This window comes from Falco biarmicus, chromosome 7 (assembly GCF_023638135.1).
Source record: "Falco biarmicus isolate bFalBia1 chromosome 7, bFalBia1.pri, whole genome shotgun sequence".
Classification (NCBI taxonomy): Eukaryota; Metazoa; Chordata; class Aves; order Falconiformes; family Falconidae; genus Falco; species Falco biarmicus.
In genome coordinates, this window is record NC_079294.1 from 56,057,720 (window position 1) to 56,078,448 (window position 20,729).

At 35.8% G+C, this 20,729-nt stretch overlaps 1 protein-coding gene across 1 annotated transcript in view; it reads right to left on the bottom strand.

Moving 5' to 3' along the window:
• Positions 1–20,729, bottom strand: part of LOC130152876 (protein unc-13 homolog A-like) — a 60,376-nt gene that overhangs the window by 30,794 nt on the left and 8,853 nt on the right. Inside the window, exons 5-6 of the mRNA XM_056347092.1 lie at positions 19,040–19,163; positions 14,964–15,099 (exon numbers count right to left, since the gene is read on the bottom strand). Coding sequence (XP_056203067.1) covers positions 14,964–15,099; positions 19,040–19,163 — 260 coding nt within the window. The remainder of the gene's footprint in view (positions 1–14,963; positions 15,100–19,039; positions 19,164–20,729) is intronic.

The following is a 20,729-nucleotide window of genomic DNA, read 5'->3' on the forward strand; positions in this document are numbered from 1 at the left end:
AACAAACACTTAGACAGGGTTTACAGTGACAGCCAAAGGAATGTGACATTTTATTATACTCCTGAGACAACCACAAAATTATTTAGGAATAAACTTATCAAGTGCATAGATTTTTGTTTCTTTTACATCACTCCAAATGATGTAGATGCCTTTTGGATTCAACACTGTGAAATTTTCTTATTATTTGATGAACTATTTTTCTCAAATATTAATGTGCACTTTTCTCAAAGGGCTTGGTTTGCAAAACTAAGTGGCACTTTCCTTTTCATTATGCTGAAGGAACTTATGCAATTACATTAAACCTGTTCTGAAGAACCACTGCAGTTGAAGGCCTGGTGCTAGAGCGTGTGAAAACAGATGTACAGTAATCCATGCCTAAAATATTTAAATTCCAACTCTTGCCACTCAAAGATGTGAACTGGACTGAAAGCTGTCATTCTCATCAGTCCAAACCACAGCTTGTGATTTTGATCTTAGTATACTTAGTATCGTGCCAGTAAGTAATAGCTCGTATTTTTCCCTATATTGCTACAGAACGGTATCTTTGAAGACAGATTCTATTTTTTTTTTTAAAGTGTGCCAAGACAGCAACTCAACGTCTTACAAATTAACCTCCAGGCTTTTCTGGTGGATACAAGGGTACTACAAGGCAGTCTTGCTACCTAAGAAGTCCTCTCCAGATACATTGTCTCTTCAGTGCTGCAACAGCTACATTAATTGTTTCCCAAGTGCAAGATATTTATCAGAACAAAACAACATACAGTTAGGGCAGAAACTGACTGACAAGACCAAAGGCTAATCACAGAAACCAGGTGACACAAAGAAGTACATCTTGGTGTAAGACACAAGCATGACACCGTTCTGCTGCCCAGTGAAGAGCCAGCTTCTAATCAATCCTGAATCTGTCAGTGTCATCTTGGACTGTTCCCAGAAATAGAACAATATTTAACACTTACAGAAATGTTATGGATTACTCCAGATTTTGCCCAGGTTTGCTGGGTTTGTCACTACGCAGCATTTTTTTAGTCATCTGTTTCTCACCTATTTCAACATGGTATCATTAAAACCATTGTTTTCTTCTAAAATGTCCAACTCAAAAAATAATAATGTGGGTACAATTTGGAAAGACATTTTTCTTTATTCAGATAAACTCAATCTTTCTTGCATGTTATCAAGTCTCTGTATTCATAACCAATGCCTAATCTTTCAAAGTTTTTCAAAAAAATCAAAATCTATAAAGTTTTTGATTGTATATGCATGCAATAAAAAAAAAGTGACTTTTAGAATTAGGATGGGCCTACAGAGCGTGTTACATCAATCTCCCACATCCAGATCTCTCTCTCTCCATTTCTATATCAATCTTAGAAAAAATATCCAAAATATCCAGTATCTTTCATGTCAAAGACAGTGTGAAACTCATTATTTGTAAGAGAAGTTTCACAGAAGATGCTGTACCATGATTATTGCCTGAACCTGGCCTCATGCATGAAACTGTATGAGTACTACAAATTTATCGCGTACCTCAAATAGATCCTTACATGGATTCAATCCATCTCTACTTCTAAATTAAGTGAAGCATAGAAATACATAACTACTGATAATTCCATCAGGTTGAATAGCTGTAAGATTTTTGGCTTATTGTTTTAGTTAATGAAAAGATATAATAATAGTAGGACATAATAATTAATATGTAATAGTTAAGAAAATAAGAACAATTTTTGGAAGAATCTGTTCTTCAGAAGCTCTCAAATGATTTAAAGAACAGGAAATGTCCTTGCACTCCACCTGTACCAGGACACTGAACGCTTAGCTAGTGTCCTACTATAATCCTTACCTACTGCAGCAAAATCCAGAACCAGATTTGCTTTAGGTAACTAACGCTGTTCCTATTTTCTCCTTCTAGCCAGCTTGATTTGCAACCAGTAAGGAAGAGAAATAACAGAAGAAACTCCAGTGCTCCACACAGACTTCTTTAAGAATATTTTATAATGGAAAATCTTATATGAAAGCATGTGTACTTACCTGCTGTAAATTAGATCTAATCTGCCCATATTTAAGTCATCTTTAAACAGACTCTTGCACTGCAAAAAGCAGTTGGGTTTTAGTCCAAACTTTATCTGTACCTGCAGCATCTGCACTTACGTGATCAGTGTTTTCCCTGACTTTCAGCAATTGCTGCACCATGAAGGAAAAAAGCTGCCTGCCCTCTCTCCACACCATTGGCATATAGGGCTTTTCGAACCTTGAATCTTGATATCCACGTCAGAAATGAAAGTGTTTCCAAGGGAGATGATTTTACAGTTTGGGTCTACAAATGAATCTACTGCATAGTAACTAAAAGGAACTGAGCTCAGGAGGACAATTAATTCAGTGAACTTGTTTAGTCATATATCAATGATTGCTAGTCCATGGACAATATGCTAGAAATGTCTGCATTGATAATCCACATCAATACTTGAAATTCCATTTGAAAAATCCATACAAATAGGTAATCAGTTAATGAAATGAGGAAAAAAAAATAATATGAATTTATAAGCAGCAGCTTACTGCTTTCATTGCAGACTAAACAAAATTCAAGACATGAGTTTGTAACCAAGTAATTGCTACGCAAATGTTATAAATTAATTCTCATGAAGTTTACCCTGCATGTGAATGTGTTGGTATCTTTCAGGGAACCAGCTTAAAGATGAAATATGGCACAGCACTAGGAGCCTAATGAAACTTCTCATAAACACTTGGTCCTCTTCCCAAGGGAGCTCTCTTTTCTCCTCTGTTGTATAGCGCTTTCTGTAGCATTCTTGTACCTCTACCTGAAATGGCTGCATTTTCCTTTTTTTTTTTGAGACCTAGTCATACAGACAAAGGGAATTGCCTTGCACAAGTATCGATACCCAACTTGACCATTTTAGCTTTTCCATAAATGAACAGCTTTTCTAGTAGTTTCAAGGGAATATTTGCACAGAGGTTGAATATACATCTTCTACACACAGCTGTAAGTATTAATCAGATAAACTGGTTCCCAGAAGCTGACAAGGCTACTTAAATAAATTACTACTTCTGCAAGTAAGGTCTAAGCAAAGTCTATTAACCTATATGCGATGTAAACTTTTGGGGAATGAAAGACAAAATAACTGCATAACAGTAAAGTGTTAATACAGTTACATGAGAACAGAAATGCATAAGAAGGAATAGGCCTTAATCTAGGACACACAAAAAAATCCAAAAGCCCTTCTTATTCCATTCACACCTAAAGAATTCATTGTGAATAATGTTATTACACAGAATCTCAGGGGAAGTCAGAACGATTTGTCAATTATTATGAAAGGTTGTCACCATAACAACAATACAAGACCATGAATATTAATAATGAAGTCAATTAAAGCTCAGTATCAGGTCACAACAGGATGCAAAACAATCACCAGAACACTTCTGATAGCCATAAGCAAAACAGACATTTGTGAAAAGATTTAAAGAAAACAAAGTTATAACATCAGGTTACTGGGAGGAACAAAACAGGATATAGACTGATAGGGATAGATACTGAAAGAAATTAGTAATAATCTCTGCCATGTGGAAAAGATATTTATATTTTAGTTTAATACATGAAGTATTTTATAATTACGTTTTGTAGGCTTATTTTATATGTACCACAAACTTGGCTGTATCTTTTGTGCCAGAACTAGACATTATACCTCTTTTCCTCTCCTACTGGAAGATTGTCCATGATTATCTCATTCCTAGATTGGAACATAAGGTCATGTTCAAAAACAAGGTATGACCTGCAGAATGTGTATATTTAAAAATTGTGCTGTATTAAACCCCAAATACAAAAATCTGATTTCTACAAGTTATTCAGAGGACCCCAAGCAGAGCCACTGAACAGTTCTAATTCCTTCTAATTCTGCCACAGAATGCCTGTCTTTACAGAGACGTAACATAGATATATATAGATATATATATCTACGGATATATAAAGCTCTCTAATTACATTTTCTTTTAATGTGAAATAATTTGGACAGGACCATTAAAAGAAAAAATTCAGTTTTATCAGTTCCATTTATCATCAACATCTCAACAATTTAAAAAAAATGCGCAGCAGTAATTTTCTATCAATATTGCCTGCCTCTCTATCAGGGCCCTGAGTGCACCAACAGACACAGTAAGACCAGCCCTGCCTGGGGCCTCTGCAGGGCATCCATGAGCCCCACAGCTCCACTGAGGTTCAGCCTTGGTGCTCCAGCCGCTGCCTGAGGTTACCTTAAAGGAGTGACTGTCTCTAGCTCACGTGCAGCACTGCCTGTGTACCCATGGGTCCAGACCCTCACTCCTAGATTGACTGCCTGGCTTGAACTTGACCCTGCTTCACTGTTACTGACCTGCCTGGTGATCACTGTGTTGTGTCTTACCCGGGTTGCCATCACTAAACCTGATCCTGACTCAGCAGTCCGACCTTGAACCTGTTTCATCACCACAAACTTGTCTAGTCATCTGCAAGACTGTTTGACCCTCGCTGCTATTCCCAGGCTCGCCTAGGGATAGTGGGCTGGGGCACTGGCTGGTGAGGCCGCTGCCCTGCATGCTGTGTTATCCTGCCTGACTGCCCACCCCCTGGGGAGCAGCTGGCTGCACTGCCTCATCTTCACTTACCTAAGGCCTTAATTCTGCATGCCATATTCATAAAAACTCAGTTGAGTATGAAGATTTTTGCTTTCAGTGTGCCATGAAGATCAGATTTGTAGCTGTGCACTAGTTAATTTTACAGCAAAGTTTTAAATAGATCCTACTAAGAACTTCATGATGTGAATTAAAGCATTTGACTTTAAAACCAAACAGAAATAACCTACCAAAATCTACTTGGGATAATTCTAGGAATGAAAATGTACATCAACATGTCATATTAGCTCACCATCATTTGTTCTAAACTGCAATTTTGCCCTGCCAAAGTAAATGTGTTTTGTTCCCCGCTACTCTTAGGAGTTTTACACATAATTGTTTTTCCTGACAGAATTGTCAATTTCCTACATGTTTTTTGTCTCAATTCTCTCAGTGTTCTTTTTCCTCAATGTCTTTCAAGTAGAATATTTTCACTGCATACTTCTAACTGTTAATTTATCTCCTTTTCCACATTTTTTCACTCAAAATTTTTGAACATCTAAGAATAAAGCTGGTAACAATTGTAAAGTTGACAAAGTAGAGGCATATAACAAAACCCATAAAAATCTCTTAATCTTCAAATTCAATATTTATGGGACTTAGTATTCTCCAGCTCTAATTGTAAACTTTGTCTATACATCTATACTTTTCCTGCTGTGGAGACATACTGCAACATTCTTTAGAATTCTGAAGAAGTGTGTTGGCTTTTTTGTTAAAGTAGATTTTGAAAGAATTACTTTTGCTCCATTCAAGAGCAATAGTTCTAGGCCACAGAAGATCTGAAGGAAAAACACATTTGAGAAAAGCTAGAGAATGGAACTGAACTTGGAAAGGGCAGCAGAGCAGGAAAGATCATCAATGAGCACGTTAGCTTGAGTGTCAGTTGAGAATTAAGCCTGAGAGAAAATGGAATGAACTCTCAGTGCTACAGTGATATTCAAAAGGGCTTAATTTTACATAAGGCTGTAAGCCACTATTACAACAACTTTCTCTTATTGAAAAGATCTGCCTTACTATGATAAAATAAATCAATAACATAATTTATTTACAGTTTTAAATAGCCGATCTACAAACCTAAAGCAAATATTACATAAAGCAGAATACCTTCCTACCCACACTGCTTTCTATAAATCAAGTAGAAAGCAGCTGCCCAAGCAGTCAAAGAGCTTAGAGGAATGTTCTTTAACATATGAAAACAGTTCGTATTCAGGGAAGTCACTCAGTTGGCAGGTGTTTTATTTACACGGCCATTTTACCTTGCCTTTGGAACACAGAAGTATCACATGAGTTAAACTGTTATCTAGCAAAAAATAAATAAATAAATAAATCAGCTCTTTTAGAAAAAAAAAATCAAAGAAGATATAGTTACACCAGCCACTTATCAAGATTCATATTCTCTTCTGAAGATCAGATGTTTCTTCTTAGGTTTTTTTACTCTTAGGTTACCTTCAAATAGATTGTGCTTTCAGAAAATGCACTGATGAGCGTCTCATACTACAATACCGGCTTAGAGAAAGAATGCCAATCTAAAGCAGATGATTTTCAGCTGAGAAGTACAACAGTTTTTGCTAATATTAGGTCTTAACATCTCTGTTTAGTTAAAAAAATCTGCTAGTTGTTCTTTATATACTTTTTCTATAGCTAAGGAAAACTCAGGTTACTTCACCTACCTATCCATTAACATAAATAAGTGTTTACTCAATATTTTTTATTTGCATTTAAAGCAGAGACTCAAAACCAGCCATTTGTGCTGTAGGAAATAACCACATATTGTAAAAACATTCATATTAAGCACTGTGCAGATCCCAGATATTCTATCACACTAGATACTATAGAAATTAAAAAAATACTGTTTCTTTTCATCTTAAAGATGGGTATATTGTGCTATTAATGCAAACTAGAAGATATCATGATAAACTAATTTTCTCTTTCTATGTACTGTGAAGATTCACATATATCAGCTATGATTTCTGCATCCAGGCTCAGTCATTATCTTGAAAATAATTTGATATAGCTCAATTAGTTCTAATTGTTTTATCTAGACATTTTCCTAATCAAGAAAGGGTTTGAGGAGGAATAGGAGATTTAAGTATGTAATATTGTTTTGAATCTGGGAGTTATATCCTGAAGAAGTTACAGGGAAATTTCAAATGGCAGTGGACACCCATGTTTAGCCAAACTGAATTCTACCAGAGTCCCTGCCTGAAAACTGTTCCTTGGAGGCCCCCCTCCACCCCACACATAAGAAAAAAGAAAACAAAACACCACAGATCCCTGTAAGTACAGTATGTCTGAAAGTACAGTATTGTGTTGATGGAGCAGCTTAACCACTTAGATAGAATATGCACTTGTATGAAACATACTATAAGATGTTCCTCACAGCTTTCCACAATAAATGAAGGTGCTTCCTTGGGAAGTAGTAGTTCCCTTCTTCAAATGTGTGGAAAAGCATAGTAGCAGTGATGAGAAAGAAATGTGCAGTGATACAACTGGAGCTCAAAAACAACGGCACAGGGACTGCGATCACATAACATGGGGCTTCATTTTAGAGAACAGTCTCAAAACAATAATTAAATGCAAAACCCCTCATGAATTACAATGTCAACTGTATTTTATATTTTAGAAAGTAATATGCCAGTTCTGAAAGGCTGGGAACTGGTGGACAGTCATAGCCAAAAGGCTTATGCATGACCTAGTCCTACATTTTTTGTTAGGCGCCTCCTCCTTTTCTTTCTTTTGGATTTTACTTCTTTTTGGTAGTAAATATGAAAGGAAACAATAACACATCAAGGAAAGCTATCTGTAATACAAATTTGAGGAACAATCTGTCACTGAATGACCACAACAGAAAACAAACGTATCTGGACAACCACTAACTGCTTAAACAGCTACACAGTGGAAATACACTTTTACTTGCGGGAGTTCCTGACATATAGCCAAGAGGTGGAGGTGGAAATTTTCATGGTTTAGAAATAATTTTATGCATGTCTATCAATTTTTCTCTCATCTGGGTATGAATAATTAAACAGATTACTGGACAAATGGCTGTAAATTGATCACTTCAAATGAATTTAGACCTTAGCAAATCTTTTCTTCTCTGTATTTAAAAACAGGGAAGATTAATTACATTTTTAAGAGGCCATTTAACTCTAAGAATGATTCAAGCATTAAGAAACTTCTAAGATTACCACATTTAAGCTTTCTTTTCAGTTTTCACCCATTAAAAAAAAAATCTTGTATGTTTCTGTCATACCACATTAATTCAATTAATAACACTTTAATGACTATTACATTAAAATTAACAATGCTAGCGGTTACAGATCATGAAGTCAAATTTTAGTAAGATATCTCCTCTTAACACTCAGCAGTTACCATCACCCAAAACATTAGATTGGAGGAAACACTGTCAAAGCCAAACACTTTGGAAACAAATATTTAAAACCAACTCTGTCCATAAAATCTACATAGGTCTAGTATGATTCTGTAAGCAGCATACCCCTCCTTCATTTCTTGTACAAGGCTGTATGACAATATCTACTGATACGGCATATGTAGGTAGAAATAAACCTGAACAATGGACATTTTTTTAATGTAATCAGGTTGGGGTTTTTTCCTCTTTGTCCAATAATTGATTTACAGGTCTGCAGAGAATACAGTAACATAAGACATCAATATTCTTTTTGAAAGACAGATCCTTATCTGTGTTACCATACTTCCTTAGGTTTTGGGTTTATTTGGGATTGGTCAGTTGCTTTTAAAAATAAATATTTTGTTTAATTCTGCTTGTTTTGAAAATGCCCCAATCAATTTTATGCCATTCAGTTTACTTTCTGATTGACAGGCCCTTGCATGGGAATTTCTTTGTCTAAGTGATTAACTGCAGACCGCAGCATTAATGCTTTTCAACTATTGTCATTAATATCGGCAATGTATTTGATCACTGCTTTTAAAATACAACAAACGTATTTAATACAAGATTTTGAGGGTAACATTTTCAAATGCTGAGTGACTACGATCCTTTGAAAATGGAACATATCAGCTTACTTTTTTGATGTGTAGATTAATGGATTGGTTTCAATTGTGAAAAGCATTCTCCATTTTAATTTTCCAGTTAAGTGAAATGTCTCCAGAACAAACACTATAAACTTACTGAGAATACAAGCACAGATTGTACTATTTTAGTGTTCGTGTGTTTCAAGTTGCAAGTCTGTGAACTGCATAAACTAATTTTATGCTAACGTAGCTTGACTGTAAATAGAACATAGAGTTTTCATCTAAAGCTTTTTATCAGCTTCAGCATTTCATGTAATACTGTATGTACTTTATTCACTATCTGCAATTCTAATTCCAATCATTGTAGCTTAAGGTAATTACGTCATATGATACAATAGATGTACATGTTACTTCCTGAGTATGCTGAGACACAAGAAGCACACATGAAAAATATAATCTTACTGAAGAGTATAATTCAAGTACTTATATGCATATTTTTCCTGAAGCAGTAGCACATAATTATATGAATTACTCACTTGTGTTCTTCTCCATCATTTATAGATTTTTAAATTATAAGGCCCTTTTTTTCAGTCATTCTGGTGTAAAATCTGTAAATTTCTGGCTATTCTGGATATGCAGCAACATATTTGTACCTTAATGGTACCAAAGAGATTAACCATGAAATCCTTACTCTTGCAAGCAGTAGCATTCAGCACTGGATATTAATAATGCATACAGAATGAACCAATTGATGTATCATATGGTTACTCTACACAACTGGAATGAAATATATATCAAGGTACTTAATTGCTGAGTTTTTTAAAAAGTTACAGTCATGTGTTCATTAATTACATTCCTTGGAGAAATACTCAGATTATTTTCTTTTTAAACAGTATTTTCCCTTTCTTTCTCTCAGACTCTGGCAGAAAATATATTGCTGTAATAAGAAGTCACTTAATCATCTACCACATCCTTCAAATTCTGATTTAGATAATTTATGATCTATAGAAAAAGTTAATCAGTTACACTTAATTAGCTATCATTCTACATCTAGAGTCAACTGCCATAAACACCATTTATATATATAACCAAAGAACTGACAAAAAAATATCAGTGTAAAGAACAGATTAATGAAGAAATTTTGTTAATTCCTTAATACTTAAATATTTACAGGGTAGTTAAATTTGGTGTTTAATATAGCCAGTCAAAACAAATAATTTAATCTACTTCTGTAACTTCTCAGGTTTTTCTTACATATTTTTATAGTACAACACAGTTATTTTGAATAAATACATATCTTTATCTTTAGTTAAGCTTTAAAATGATCATCATCTTTCTGTCATACTCTTTAAAATACCTACTACTAGATAAAAAAACTTTCCACTTAAAAATATTATCTTGTAATTCAGAGGTGACCCTCAATTTAGTAACATGAAAGTTCATTTAAATTCAATAAAATTATCTGAGACAGAGGCAAATAAAAAGAATTCCACAGTCAGGTTAGATTAATTTCTTTTGGTTTAGCTTAACCTACTCAGAGGCTCAGATCTCTGTTGAAAAAGACATGTCAGCCCAGATGATATGCTAATGACTGGACATCTACTTAGAAATATACAGAGAAATAGCTCTTGAATACTGCCATTACTGACAGCTCTCACCCTAAGGAAGCACTTGTACTTCTCTGTAAATATCCTGCAAGAACTTGCCAGTAAATGTAAACAGCCAAAAAGATGCTGTAGCACCTACATAGAGTCTACTAGCTAACTGCATCCATAAGCTTGATGATCTCTTTACAGATTCCTTTACTTCCTAGTAATTTTGTGTTGGAGCTACATACTGTACATGAAAAGGTCATTTATGTGCATACACAACATGCTATCCTCTCAGAGAATACATAACTTTGTAAATGTAATAACTTTTACCATCTTTTCTCTTGTGTTTGAGCTATATTTCTGTACCACTGCTGCTTGACATGGCTTAAACATAAGCTAGGTGTCTGACACACCGTATATTATTGCTGCATTTCCCAAGAGCCTGTTCTACCTCTCATCAGGACACCTTTTTGAGTGTCAGCTGGTCACAGACTGTGTCTTTCCGGAGTTACTACAGGTAGAGGACACCATGAATGAAAGGCAACAGAGTCTGCGAAAGCTGATGTGAAAGCCAAAATTAACATTAAAGAGATATAGCTTTTTTTTATTCCTCAATTTGCCTTTGCAAGCAGAGGGGAAGAGAAGTGATTTTACCAACACATAGAAAGCTCTCTCTGCTCAGACACCACTGCTGAGTGATATATTTAGAGGCTGACTGGCCTTCCTCTCAGCACTCAACTCCACTTTACTTCCCTGCCATCATGTTCTGTCATACAATTGTTGCCACGTCATTCCTTGCCCCTTCCTCCCATTGTGCATCATCATCTTCCACACTCAGGGAAGCAGAAAGACAGCAGTTCTCTTTCCCTTATCTTTTTTCCCCACAGCATTGTTGCTTGTTCAAAGCAACTAGATAAAAAAAAATTTATTCCCTTCTGGAAATCTTCCAGAAGGGTGTTGTAGCCTGCCTAGGTAAATACACCAGCTTCAAAAATGGAACCAAATGCCTTTCGTGCTCTAGATGCAATCGATTAGTTGCAACACCCAAACCATGCCAGGACTTGCCCCCATCCTTTCCTAAGCTTTCAGAAAGTCACTATTGAATAGCTGAACCCTATGTAGACACACGCCCAAGGGTAAGAACAGGGCAGGCACACAAAACCAAAGGCCAACTCTGTCAATAGGTCCAATTTAATTTAAACTAAGTATATACCGAGTTGTGAAACACACTATCTTTAACCATTTATTGTTCATCACAAAACCCTGTATCACCTAAGACCTGTTGGGCAGAAGCTTTTAAGCTTTTTTGCTTCTTTGTTTTTTTTCCCCCAAAAAGGGGACACATTTCATTATACATTTCCTTTTTGTTCAGACATTCTTTTGATCTTCTTACCCTAAAAAATATCTGATGTTCTTCCAGTCCAGCTTTCTTGGCACCGTCTTGGACCTGGCTACACTGATCATCTCACTAAAGCCTTAAGCTTGAGTATCAAGACCGGTGATTAAGAGCAACAGCTACACTGAACTGCTGCTCTCCAGAGTCTCCCCGGTCTCCCCTCCCATACAGAGGAAGCAGATCTAACTGTAACCCCACTAGGCAAAACACTAATCTCCATGAGCTTTTAAGAATCTATTATCTTTCATGGCAGGCGATCAGAGATGAAAAATATTGAATGACCAGAGAGTGCTCCTAAAAGAAGATGACAGCCTGATGGTCATCATCTTTCACTCACCAGCGTCTTTAGTTCCACACTGTTTACTCTGTACCTCAAGAAAGCAACAACTAAGCATTTCATTGTTCCAGTGTTTTAGAAAAACAACAAATTCATATGCTTAGCTTATAAATACAGGTGGTAGTTGTTAATCCACCTAGATGAGAGGCAAGCACTCACCTTACCAGCACTCTTCTGTCTCCTCTAAATCTGCATTTCAACAATACAAAACTGTTAGCAACAACTCTAACCTTTTCTTCCAATCACTGCCCCTTGTATCTGTACCTATTCAAAGATATACTAGAAAAAATATCTGCAATAGTCACTGCCAAATCTGTAAAACTGTTTTGGTAAAAATTTACCTTTAAAATAATCAACCTTACAAATTTTTTCCTTTTTTTTTTTTTTAAACTAGGATGAGGGCAAAGATTTGTACCACCATACTCAAGAGGACAGAGCTGAGATCAAAGTCAGGCAATAGAAATTAAGCCAATTCTGCTTTTGAACACACTACATTGTAAAATCATGGCCTAAGAACATACAGGGAAAGGAGAGGATATAGCAAAACCCACCTCCACAGAAGGAACTATCCACCAGTGTAGGATCCATAAGAAACCAAAACCACTTACGTAATTTGCAGCATACCAAGTAGTCCAAGGAACTGAATGTAACAGTTAAATTCCATTATCCCAACACTTCCCTCCTTATACATCCATTTATGTATCTGAATCACAAAGGCATTTTTGTGTCTCAATACAAACAAGGCACACAGGAAATGTCTGCAATACATACTGCAACAGTATCTTAGACTTCAGGACTTGTACAAGGTAGCTGGAAATTAACAGATATTATCTAAACAATAACATAACTACGAATTTGCATCAAGCATCATTTCATTATTCAAATCCCAAAGATCAATTGTAGTCTGAAGAAACAGATTAGAATTTAGTACTTCTGCTCTTTTTTGCTACTTTTAATTCAAGAAGGATACTTAATTTCTGAAAATATGTAGGAATATAAATCCATCACTGTTCCATTTGTGCTTTTCAATTTTATGCTGCTCTGGGTATTATAATTTCGGGTCATTAGTACTCCTAATATAAACTGCTGTCACATACAGTACAGTGTTTACAGAACATGTAGCTACACAACAAACATCTTCACATCTCACTGCTCCTATAAAGAATTCTCCTTTGATCAGTTGGAATACAGTTTTCAGTTTGTGGCAGGGTCCTTGAATTCTTTACCTTAATTTTGGTTGTAAGCAGTTCTTCACATTTTGTGTAGCCCTTATTTTAACTTTGCGTGAACTGGATTTTGTTGCATCCATGGCGCATGGTCTAGGCAGGGAAGAAGCAGCCTTCCTGCTCTTTGTGAGACATCACTGAAGACTGGCTATTAAGGAAAAGTAGGGCTCCCAATGACCTGCTGAGGTGACTCAGCTGTGTAGATTTTCCAGAGGTGCTTGTTTAAAAAGTAAAAAAATCTAGACCTCCACACTCACAGCCAGTGAACACTGCAATTCTTTGCATTGTTAATACCACTGAAGCGTTCTCAATGCTTAGCCACATTGAACTAATGTATTTTCAGCAAGACAGTAACAAGGAACTTTACAGACCATGCATGTGTCAATTTTGCTGACCCATTAAGCACTCCAAAAATGTTATTTGTTCTTCCTATTTGTCTCAGTTCTAATTTCTTTAATGTCTTGTGGACATTAAATTTAAAGTATCATGCAGGCAGAACACTGCGTGTGGACCACCACCTGGAAAGTCACTGTTAATGCAAACAGGAGTAACGTAAGACTTCCTAGTCTCCTATTGCAAGATAAAGTTATATTGTCTGGAGCTTTGTCAAAAACTACCTGTTTCATGTGTCACTATGTGTCTTATTATTTAGACTGCTGATCCACTAACACTTTCAATCAGAATAAGCTAGAAATGCCCCTGCTCTTCCTTTATGCCAACACAAAATATTTGAGCATCTGCTAAGTTAAATTGACGACAAAGCTGAGGCAACCTGGCAAAATGTTTCTGGTTTTAATCTAGATGTGTTCTCAGTCTGGTTTGCTGAATGGCAAGTGGAACTCTTATGACCACCCAGGGAGGTGGACAACACAGAGAAACCAGTGATCAGCTGACAGAGGGAGGAATGCTGCTTCTTTCAGTGTTCTCCATTTATCCCTGAACGTATTCAATTAACACACAGAAAACTAATCAAGCCAGAGAGTTGTGCTTCTTGTTTCTCATTTCAACACAGGGCTCAAGACAACCTGTTTCAAGAAAGTAAGTTCCAGAAGAGATGGAAAAGAGGAGATGAGAGCAGCCCCATGGCTGCAACAGGGGGTTAGAGATGAAAAGAGTAGGAATGGTTAGAGACAAGGATGCATGGAAAGAGCGACTTTCAGCTCTGGTGAGATGTTCCATTTATTTGAAAGAAACTTGCTTTACCATGTATCTGCCATTATAGGACATAAAAAAGCTAATAAATACCTGTATTGTCTTTAAAATATTATTTTTTAAAACACTTTCAAAAAAGACCAATGAACCAACACATTTGCACTTATGAAGCCATCTGTATATACCTAAAAATCTACTGCAAAAGATTCTAGGGTGTTATTTACCCCTTTTGCATCTTTAATAGATTACATTCTCATTTTGTAGGAATTTGCCAAAGATATTTCTGGTTACCTTTAATATCTACATTTTTTGTAGGCCAAAATTCTCTTTTCTGACTACCAGTGCTTCACTGAGAAGGCACACATATTTGCAAACTGGTTTGGCAGGATATAGTATTATTCATTTTTTCTTTCAATAGTTTATGAAGATTTATCATGCTCTGTCCCACCATAATAATGGAAATATATGCCTTGTGGTTTTATATGTTTATAAAACTTCTAGTCACATTATTGCTAGAAATAATTGTATATTTATCACAGTATCATTCAGAAATTTTAAAAAATAAAATTCAATAAATGTTATATTGCATGTCTGATATGAACAAATTAAAATACCTTAGTTCACTTTCTTTTATGCTGAGACCACTTTCCATGGTTGACAGACTATCATACGTATCTTGGCGTGAACATCTTTCACCTTGGAGGGGTGTCCCTCTGTGCCAGCCTCTGCAATCTAAATCTTTTTGGGTATCTGTAGAGGAAGAGAAAGCTGCTAGAAATCTTTCAGTCCATTTTACAGAAGAAACTTCTATAAGAGGGAGTACACATTAAATTAATGAAATTAATTCATTAGATTCATAGTAATATGGAATTAATCAAGTAATTTACAAAACATTATTATAATTAAATCACTTTTTACAAGAACACCAGAAACAACATTCCAAGGTCACCTTCTGATCATTGCTCTGAAAACTTCAAGAGGCCTAAACCAGTTACCATTTTGTTATACAAACTGGAAAACAGTTCGTTTCACAATTAAAAAATGAGCTACTGCTGGATTGGGAAAAATGAAAATTAATCTCCTAATTTTCCAGTCCAACTTCAGTTCTTAACTGGCCACATATTGCTTATGTATCCATGCATAGCATGCCTAGATGTGTGTGGGGGTTGTTTTGGTTTGGGGTTTTTTGTTTGTTTTTGTTGTTGGTTTTTTTGTTGTTGTTTCAAGTAAGGGATCAGGGTTTACTTTAATTCTACATGCTATTGGCTAAGAACTGACCTTTTTTCAAGTTCTTATTTCTTTGGAGAAACCTGGCAAGTCTCATATGCAATTAGAGGTATAAACTGATTTCCTGCAGAACGTTTTACTCTATAAATTGGCCTGTTAGCTGTAGTGAAAGGAAAGGATTTATGGTCGGGCCCTGACTGTGAGGAAATTTTTTTCCATCCTGATTAGAAGAACTTGTGTGCCCATCTTTTCCATTTTTGATGTTTTGGTTGCATATTAGGAACTATGTTTTGATTAATTTCTTCTCACACTGTTTACTCACACTTGGTTTGTGGTCAAAAAAGTAAATCTGTGTCATATCTTTTCACTCAAAATAAAAGCAACACTGCTGTGAAACAAAGAGAAGATAAAGAAAATACTTCGTAAAACAACAGGATCTTGTGGTTTTCCTACTGCATAGGTTAATGCCAAACTTTAGGTTGCAAATAGAAGTGAATTATCACACTAAGGTGCTCTGTATTTGGAATTTTATACTTTGATGCATAAGTTTTCCCAATCACTCTGCCATGATTTTTCATGACATTATCTTAGACTGATCAAAATTGTATCAGAAAAATTAATTTTCTCATTTGCTTGGTGTATCAGTGAATCAGTATGGTGTCTAACGCAAAAACAGGGATTTATCTTATCATTGTTATTTTGTTCTTGTTACCTCATATCCTCATTTGCTAATTAATATATATGGTAGAAAGTGATAATGAGATCAACCTCAACAAGACTAAGAGGTGAATACCTGCATGGCATTTTCCAAAATTATTCATGAAGTCCTATTGACTTTCCATAGGCTACTTGGCAAAATGAGATCTTAGTTCCCATGTCACACAATTACTTTAAAAGTTATAGCTATTACCAAACACATTCCATTTAGGTAAAACTACCTTCAATTTCTTTAGCTTATACTCTCTATGTAAAGTATAATTGAATGTTAAGAAGCACAATATATGTCTCTAATGCTGACTTTAAGAAAAAAATAAGTGATGTCTTCTAACTTTTCTTCTGTCTTCTCATACAAGAATGACCTAACACATTTGAATCAAAATTATTGTATTTCATAACAGAACCTGATTATCCTTTAAAAACTTGACTTCTAGAAACATTAAAAATGTTTGCAATTCCACTGCAGTATTCATCTAGAGTCTGCATTTTCTTACTGTGAATTTGCTTGCAGAATTTTTAATGTGTGAGATCCTCATTTTACTTTGCAGCCTTTTAATGGACCTATGTGGTCCAGATGGCAATGGTGAAAAGACAATGTCGTTGTTACCACAACTACTATTAGATGATAGTTTAGAAAAAAGCAGTCATGAATGAACTAATGATGTTAAAGCACTTCCCTGTTGCTACATATAGCATTTCAAGTCCAAATGAAGCCCTATTGGTAAAGCAGCGTGGAAGGCTCTTATATTTCTACTAAATATCTGGCATTCTCATATGGAAATCTTGCAGGAATGTGTGAAAAATAACTGCAGTCTTCCACCTAACTAATGTAATTGGTCATAACAAAGAGGCTGTACTGATTGGGATAGTCAAAGACAGATTCTCAGCGGGTCACAGCTAAGCTCAGAGTCATTCAACAGAATAAGCAATCAAAATGTAATGCCTTAGTCAAACTTCAGGTAGAGGATAAAGCTAAGTGTTTTTGATAAAGGTATCTGGCTTTCTCAATACCCCAGCCGCGCTTCTGCATGCTGCCCTCTGCACAGAAAACTGCAGTGTAAGGGTGACCTCTGCAGGACTTAAGCAGTGCTCCATGTCTGCAGGCCCAGGGACCGTCTTTAAAACACTCTTAAATTTATTTGGGAAAAGAACACAGGCATCAACCTATAAACCAACACTCCCTCTACGTAGCAGCCTGAAATCAGTAACAATCTGAATTTGCAGCTTGTAAACGCAGTTAGATTTTCTGTAACAGACCTGCACTGCACCAGGTTTCTAGATATGAAACTATGTAAGCACACACTAAAAACATTCTGCTGATTCAAAGGTGGTTTCAAGCAGAACTCATGGCACAGGATAAATACAATTTGTACCAACTTTTATCCTTTGGTAACAAGTATTCCACTGTTATTGCACAAACTCTTGTCCTTTCTTGTCATCTTTATAAACCACTCCCTCTTTGTATTACTATTCCCTTTTCATACTTAAGGACTCGGTCCATTTGACACATGTACACTTTCTATCATGCTTAAAGGAAATAAAATTGTCTTAAAAGTGAAAATAATCTAGATGGAGGCACATGTGAATAGCAAGAAAAAAGTTCCTCCATACGATTTTTTTACTCAGAGAGTTGAAAATTGCCTGTAGCTGCTGGGGAAAATGTATCAAATAAACAAAACCCAGGATGTGACTAGGTCTTAGGTTAACTTTACAATGTTTTATTGGCTAAGAAGTAGTAAATAAAGAGTGATTTTGGCTAAAAATAACCCAAATAACAAAGATGTAGGCCCTGTTGTGACTGAAAAGAATTCACAGCATTCCACAGTTACTCTGTGAAAAGGGATGCATTCCACCCCATGTATTAACAGGAGTGCAGTCACACAGACTACACCCAGAAACATCAGAAATAACCAGCTTGCTCTAATCAGCATCAGCTGTATTGCCCAGTTCCATTTCAGACAATACATTTTTAAAAAAAAAAACATCAAACAGCTGAAGAACAGATTTTTGGTGTCGCTTCTATTCCTCCCTTTCAAAAGATAAATAATGTTCTCATTCACATTTCTTCACATTTTTTTATTCTTGTGTAAATGTTAGAATTGTTCTTTTTAGCCATAGTTCATTAGACTGTTTAAAGAGTAAAATATTAAGCTAATTTATCTTTGTGAGCTTGTTTGGTACTGATAATCTTGCTAAAGTCAATCTCTTTGTATTATATTTGTATTATATTTGTATTGTATTATAGCTGGAAATAGTGTGAGGTGATGCATTCATCATTTGATGGTCCGTTTCCATTTCTACTTTCATATACCCTATTTCCATGCACAGACATGCAGTTTCCATCTGCATATGCACAATTCATAAAGGAGACAACCTTTGTTAATAAGAGTAAAAATGCTGTGAGGACCTAGATTTTACTAAAATTTACATTGTACAAGCAGCTGGTCAAAGCTGACATGATACAAGATCTGTAACACACAGGCTTTAGTAGACTGAGCCTTAAAGAGGTACTTTCTTTAGCTCTACAATCCACATACGGATGAACACTAACCAGCGAAACAGCTCATCCAGCTTCTCATAGGAAGTGGCTCTCAGAAATTCCATTATTTACCAGTATCCGTTATACAAATGCTCAAGTGATTAGTATGTATTTAAGATTCTATAGAAAACTTACTATTTGCCACTATTTCAGGAACTTAAAGTGAAACAGAATGGTTGGAAGGTGAGACCTCAATGCATAACTCACCAAATGGTAATGCAAAGTAGACATCCAGTAAGATCTCATGTGAAGTTGGTGTTTTTGTGCCTTGAATCTCACTCCCGTTTTTTATTACTTCAGAATGCAGTGTCCACCATGAACCTGGACCTTCCTAGGAAAAAATGTTCTGAAAGTTACCTGGGTAGAATTTATAGCATTATCCACTTTTTCCTAAATGAAGGTTTGCCCAAGTCTATAGGAGTTTCTTTACGATAGCAATAGGCTTAGGATCCATTCCAGACTCTTTCAACTTTTGTTTATGTAAATAGTAGTTAGTACTTCATCAAGTTTTCTCAAAGGCATGGAAATCAAAGTAATAAAATATTTGCTCTACAGTATAGGCAAATATACATTAAGATGGTCAGATGATTAAGATTCAAGAAATATGAATATTGAAAATTACTCTTAACTGAGATTTTCCAGTTCCCCTTTGAACTGGTGCCAAACAAGTACATTCTAGCAAGACTGAGGCAATCAATATATGCTAATAACCAAGCCAAAAAAGAGTTTCTGAAGGAACGCTCCCTTATAGGTTATTTCTGAGTCATAAAGCCCAGAGCAGAGCTGCAGGTTTATGATGAGCAGGATGAATAAATAGGAAAGTTCCACAGCGGCCTAATTATAAATGAAAGCTTAGAGGGTCTGAGGAAAGCACAAAACAATCTCTACTCTTGTATCTTTGTTTATTTAAAGTTTCAGTATTTACTGTTAAGCCACAGCCTCTGTGTCAGCAAGTTTAACTGAACAACAGCTAGGGTACCAGACCAAAACAACTTGCCTTGGGGTCTGAAATGGCGCTTGGCAGCTGTGATACAGAACATCTAATTTAGGCAGGAATTACTTTCTTCCCCTGCTTCCATTCTCCGAGTAGAATAATTGCAATGTCAGTTCAATGTATACATGAATATTTATTAGTTTCTATAAAGAAATAGCTATAGAGACTGATGGCAGATAGTGTGGGAAGAAGTTTCCTCATTCTCCCTCCCTTATCTCAACATCAATTGCCTTTTTTATTTTATAAAAAATTTAAAGAAGACAAACTTAATTTTATTTACAAATATTAAAATCATCTCCTCTAATTCAGAATCACTTTCTTAAAAATAGACTCCATGGACTGCAAGTGGGAAAGTCCATTTATGAATGAGAGGATTGTGGAGTATTAGAACAAGGTACCTCTTACTTTTCCCATTTCAGACAATTCTGCAGCACTTGCAGATTGCTGCAGTATTTCCACACTCCCAGAAACCTTTTTTCTTTATTTTCTAGCCTACTGAGAGCAAGCATGCTCGTTCTGGTGGCTAACTATGACTATGGTGGATACATGACAACTCTTGGGCTGACCCGATTTCTCCACTCATCCTTCTCTACATGCTCATTGTATTATTAATTACCTCCATAGTACTACTGGGCAAATTTCTCTTTTCCTCTTTGAGACAATGACCGATTCTCTTGAAAGACAAAACAACAGTATTTTGCCCATTTTAATAAAAGATATCCAAGGCCACACAACGAAGAGCCAGGCTAGGAACCTCAATCTGAAACTCCCTCAGTCTAATCACGTAAACCAAACTGTCCCTGCCTCCCTAATAATTCATGAGTGCAGATGAACTCTAACCCACTTAACGAATTATACCTGACTCAGTATAAGCAATTTCTCCAGGATATATGACTAACACAT